Here is a 6,138-nt window from a genome sequence, read left to right as displayed (position 1 = left end):
TAGGGTTTTAGAAGCCATATAAATACTTTTTAGATCCCAAAGTTGGGGGATATCTTGTTTTCTCTCAAAATACATTGAGACTTTGGAGAAAGTTTGAATCTTTATTAATCTAAGCTTACCCTACCAAAGGCATTTGATGTTAGGGGAGTTTAGAAAGTTGAATGATATGTTCTTAATGATTGTTTGATTGACACAAACCAAAGGCATTTGATGTTTGATCAATGAGAGTAAATGATCATTTGTCTTGACAAAGAACTTGCTTAGAATTGTTATCTAGACTTAGGGAAATGTGTTGATTGAAACCTTGTCATTTTAGATTAAATCTTAGTCATCTGAAATCAAATTCATATACCAATGATTCCTCCTTTATCTATTTGCTTGAAAGTTGCTAGTTAATTGTGTTAGAATCTTGTTAATTTAATCAAATCACTTCATTACACTAAATGCACTTAGATTAAGTTGGAACATGTATTATCTTTGCATTGAAACACTTAGAAATGGATTGACATTCTAAAATACTACATTGATTTGAACATTGGACCGTTGAAAAGTCCATATCAAATTTGGCGCCGTTGCCAGTTCTAAGTTGATTTTGACATTGAGATTTGGTACTTGCTTGAGACTAAGTCTTATTTTCTTGTATCTAGTTATTAATTCTCTCTCTTAGCTCCTTTGAATGTCAGGTGCATGAACTTGAGGAGTTGAAGACATTAGAGCTTTTGAAAGGGAGATTGCAAAGAATATAAGAGAAGAAGAAAGGAAAGCTCATTTGGACAGAGTTGAGCTTGAGATGGAGGGGAGTCAGCGCCAAGCTAGAGCTATTGGCACATATGATCAACCCAATATACATGGGAGTAGGCTGGGTATTAGGGCATCAGTTGTGGAGAACAACAACTTTGAGATCAAATCCAGCTTGATCAACATGATAGAGAACAACAAGTATCATGGTCTTGCTTTGGAGGATCCACTTGATCACCTGGATCAATTTGACAAGTATTGTGGCTTGTCAAAAACAAATGGTGTCTCTGAAGATGCCTTCAAGCTGAGATTGTTTTCATTCTCTTTGGGAGACAAAGCCCACACAAGGGAGAAGAACCTTCCAAGTGACTCTATCACCACTTGGAATGAATGCCAGAAAACCTTCCTCAACAAGTTCTTCTCTACCTCAAGGACTGCCAAGCTTAGGAATGAGATCTCTGGATTTCAATAGAAGAATCTTGAAGGTTTAAGTGAAGCATGGGAAAGGTTAATAAGCTACTGGTCTCAATGCCCACATCATGGTTTCACCAAGGAGAGTTTGCTCATTACCTTCTATAGAGGAGTTTTACCTAAGTTCAGAAGCCAGCTGGATACTGCTAGCAATGGTTTCTTCTTTGGGAGGAATGAAGTAGATGCTGAAGAGCTTGTAGAGAATATGGCTCAGAGTGAGTCAGTCTACAGTGATGACCATGACAGGAGCAATAGAGACAGTGGAGGAGATGATCAGAACACAAGGAGAGAGTTGAAAGCTTTACAAGATAAGATGGATTTGCTTCTTTCAGACAGAGCCAAACAAGAGGAAGTAAACTTTGTTGGTGAACATAAGCAAGAGGAGATAGTTGTGGTTAACGAAGTTGATGGTCTAGAAGGTCAAGAAGAGGTATGTTTCGTTAATGCTAATGGGACATAGTAAAAGAAGGAGCCTCACTTTCAATACCAAAACAACTACCAGCAAAAGCCCTTCTACAACAATCAACAAGGAAGTTACCAAGCTAGCCAAAACTACTCTCAAGGTTTTTCCTCCAAAGGAAATCAGTCTACGCAAGGCTAAACCGGATCTTCTACTTCTGCTCCAAAAGAAAGTAGCATTGATGTAATGTTGAAACAAATCTTGGACTCTCAAACTGGAAGTGAGAAGCACATTGGATATGAGTTGAAGAACCTTCACACCAAAGTTGATGGAAGCTACAATGATCTCAACAACAAATTCTCAAACCTTACTTCTAACTTCAAGGCTTTGGAGAATCAGTTTACCTCTATGACTTCAACCTCCAAGCGCCCAATGGGATCTTTACAAGGGAAATCAGAGTACCACCCTAAAGAGTATTGCAATGCTATCCTCTCTAATTCTTCTGAGATTGAGTTTAGTGATCATAGGAAAGAAGTAGAGCTTGAAAAACTCTTGTATGGAACAGAAGTTGTTGCCAAGGTTGAAGCACATATTGTGGAGAAGGTTGAACACAAGATTGTAGAAAGGGTTGAGATACAAACTGTTAAGAAGGTTGAGTAAAAGGTTTTCCAACCAGTTAGACACAAGGCTGAGAAACAGGTTATTGGGAAAGCTGTCACGCAATTGAAAGAGGTTCAGCTAGAAGAAGCTAATGCAGTTGAGCAATCACCTTATGACAAGCTCTCATTTCCACAACGGTTCCTCACTAAAGCTCAAAAGAAGGTGATTTCTAAGTTCAGAAAAGACATGAGAGAAGTAGGAGTCAAGCTTCCACAGATATCGAATATGCATGATGCTCATGTCCAAATGATTCTCATCAAGGACATTCTAGCTCACAAAGAAGAAATAGGAGAGCTCCTAGACATCTCTACTATGCAGCTTGATCCACCAGTCATACCAAAGTCCCTTCCCAAACTAGAAACCCAAGAGAAGTTCACCTTATCTTGCTCCCTTGGTAAGTTCACACTTGATGATGCTCTTGTTGATTCTGGTGCAAGTGTGAATGTGATCTCAATAGAGATGGTGAAGAGTCTTGGAATTGAAAACATGGAGTCCAACTCATCTTTACTAATGTTTGGGGATTCTTCTTCTACAACCCCAATCGGTCTCATCAAGGACTTTCCTTTGAAGATTGGAGCTTGCACCATTCCTATTGACCTCACTGTTTTGAAGATGGCAACTGAAAAGAGAGTCACATTGATCCTTGGAACACCATTTCTCACAACAGTAGGAGCTTGCATTGACTTTGCCAACAAGAAGGTCACACTTCTAAATGTGAACAAAGCTGTCTCTTACCCAATAAAGTCTCCTTTGATGAATGTGGAGTATTGTGGAACCATCACTTGTGGAGAACTTCCACATGAGAAGATCAGAGATGAAGTGATGGCTAGTGAAAAACAAATTCTTGATGGAGAGTCATCTCATGAGATGTGTGATGAGCACTTGGAAAGTGCTAAAATGGAGGAGGTGGGTAGAGCCACAAAGGCTACTCATGACAAGAAGAAGATGATCAAAGAACCTTATCCCACTCCTATTGAGAAATCTTCACACATTCTCATTCTTTATCCAATGAAGATCAAAGATGGAGTGATTGAGTACAAGATCAGGTGCAAGGGAAGGTCTAAGTCATTCTCAGGTGCAAGGGCCATCATAACTCCTCAGCTCCAAGATGATTCATTCAAGCTTCAAGAGCTCCTCTCTCAGGTCCTCACCATCACTCTTGAAAGTGGGAAGGATCCTCCTTCTCCACTCTCCGCTTGAGGTACCACTCCAACCTTTCCATACCAGTTTTTCTTTGCATTTATTCTTTCTTTTGGGTATCTCTTTCAACTTACTAACACAGAAACTATGTGAACTAAGTTTGGGGGAGGTACCAAGTATTTGATCATGTTTGCTTTGATGATATTGCATTGATTCTTGCATTGTACATACATATTTGCATAGAAAAACCAAAAAAAATTGAAAAACTCGAAAATCACAAAAAGAAGCATTTAGTTGCATCATTTGCAGCTTTAGGATTGAGTCTAGAAGCATTTAGATTGCATTCATGCATAGGGAGAAACCTTGTAAAGAACACATGTCTAGAACTCAATTTGACATCCTAGCTAAGCATATCAAGTAGCTTAAGCATCTCTTGAAAAAGCTTGTAAGCTTCGAGCCTTGAAAACTCTTCTTGAAAATTGTTGCTTGCTTGATGATTGGCATTCCTCTTGAAACCGACTCCAAATGAACTAAGGCTTAATGACCTTAATCTCTCGTGCATATGGGCATTTGCATACTTGATCATGGATATTATACACATTTGGGTTATCTTTCTCTCTTTGTACCAATCTTTGTTAACCCAAATGACACTCTCATACCCATTAACCCTAACCATTCTTTGAAGCCAACATTAATTTGCTTGAGTGAGGCCTTTTATTGATAGCATGTCATGTGCAAAATCTTGAGAGTATTAGGAGCGACAATGGGTTGTTATTTTTGGGGACAAAAACGGACACGACGAAGTTAACATCCAAATATCCGTAAAAAGTAACATGAACGTTTTTACGAAAAATATTCTTCGTAAAGATTACTTTTACGAAAATTCTTGAGGTGAAATATTGCGTTAATCTTGGTTCATTCATCGAAACTAAAGAACACGTTCATGAAATGACGGAAAAAGATGCAAACAAGGTTGCCACGTAGCGACCGACCAAGCCTCTCGGTCGGTCGCTACATAGCGACCGATCCGAAATGAGTCGATCGCTACGTAGCGACCGACCAAGCCTCTCGACCCGCAATGAGTCGGTCGCTACGTAGCGACCGACCAAGCTTCTCGGTCGGTCGCTATGTAGCGACCGACCCGCAACGAAACGAGTCGGTCGCTACGTAGCGTCCGACCAAGCCTCTCGGTTAGTGACCGACCCACAACGAGTCGGTTGCCACGTAGCGACCGACCAAGCCTCTCGGTCGGTCGCTACATAGCGACCGATCCGAAATGAGTCGATCGCTACGTAGCGACCGACCAAGCCTCTCGACCCGCAATGAGTCGGTCGCTACGTAGCGACCGACCAAGCTTCTCGGTCGGTCGCTATGTAGCGACCGACCCGCAACGAAACGAGTCGGTCGCTACGTAGCGTCCGACCAAGCCTCTCGGTTAGTGACCGACCCACAACGAGTCGGTTGCCACGTAGCGATCGACCAAGCCTCTCGGTCGGTCGCTACGTAGCGACCGATCCGCAATGGGTCGGTCGCTACGTAGCTCCCATGTACCACAGTTATATCATTTCTCACTCCCATAGATTGGGGTTATCATTTAAACTTTACGATAAAAATCACGGAAAGTTCATTCTTATCGATAAAAATCGTGATAAACGTTTCGAATCGAAAGACGGCCCAAATATGTCTAAAACGCGATTAAAAATCCACTTATGATTTTTTAAGAAAAAGCCCATAGATACTATGGCGGTTTATACTTAGTTCGCAAGAAAGGATAAATGTCAAAATTCCGCAGATTAATGTTAAGTTTCCGCGGACAATCATGAAAATCGGAAAAAATAGAATATCTCCATTTTCGAGTTACGACGGCTTAAGGGCAGGAAGGGAAAAGCTCAAACCGACCTTGGAGGGAGTATATAAGTAGTCCTAGGCGAGAGACACAAAGAGAGAACTTTTTCAGAGCAAACTTAGCATTTAGAGCAATTTTAGGCAACTTTCCGTTTTGGTTATTCGAGCTGCGACTCAATTAGGTCTTGCAGTCTTAGGGTTTTAGAACTAGGAATCTCGCCGACAGCTCTCGTAGCCTAGGCTCTTACCTTGTTGTAACGCTCAAACGCGGATTCGGAATAAGATCTATTTTGCTCTCTTTTCGATTTCTTATTTTTCTCGTTTTTATTTCGTGTTCTGATTGCTTGGCGTGTGGTTTAGCAGATATCGGGACCTCTGGGAAATTAGGATTTTCCTAACTTTCCTAATTTAAACGAAAATCGACGTGTGAATTTCGGTTCCCACAATTTGGTGCTAGAGAGAGGGGGTACAGATCAATCTAACTCTCAGCCACAACACGCTCGACCAGACATGTCAACTGACAACACGAACAACATGTAAACTCCTCTCAACGGAGGAAGCAACGACGATCAAAACACTCCAGTAGCAGCCGTGTATGCGGCCAACGCAACAGCTAACGCCGCGACACTCGAGGAGTACAAAAAGATGTTCTCTGCCTACGAAAAGAGGTCAGAAGAACAGGACATGCTCGTGGGCACCTTGACAAAACAGGTCGAAACCTTAACGGTAAGAACCCGGGCTGTCCTCCCTCGCAAATCTACGAAAATCCGCAGAAGAAAACTCGACTTCGCAATCCTACTCGACAGGCCCGGAACATCGCGGGAACGTCCTTCGGGTCAAGATCCTAGCGAAACATCCCCTGCTGAGAAACGGAAATCTAAAAA

General features: G+C 41.6%; 1 protein-coding gene across 1 annotated transcript; it reads left to right on the top strand.

The window, feature by feature from the left end:
- The first annotated feature begins 790 nt into the window (after nucleotides 1-790).
- LOC106330801 lies at nucleotides 791-3,469 on the top strand. The gene is made up of 6 exons (XM_013769212.1): nucleotides 791-1,103; nucleotides 1,224-1,639; nucleotides 1,994-2,212; nucleotides 2,273-2,663; nucleotides 2,727-2,968; nucleotides 3,014-3,469. Exons 1-6 carry the CDS (start codon nucleotides 791-793, stop codon nucleotides 3,467-3,469), a joined length of 2,037 nt encoding a protein of 678 aa, XP_013624666.1.
- Nucleotides 3,470-6,138: the final 2,669 nt, after the last annotated feature.

The sequence above is a fragment of the Brassica oleracea genome, chromosome C3 (genome assembly GCF_000695525.1).
Source record: "Brassica oleracea var. oleracea cultivar TO1000 chromosome C3, BOL, whole genome shotgun sequence".
Taxonomy (NCBI): Eukaryota; Viridiplantae; Streptophyta; class Magnoliopsida; order Brassicales; family Brassicaceae; genus Brassica; species Brassica oleracea.
Note: the sequence above shows the minus strand (reverse complement) of the source record. Positions and strands in the feature narration are given on the sequence as shown.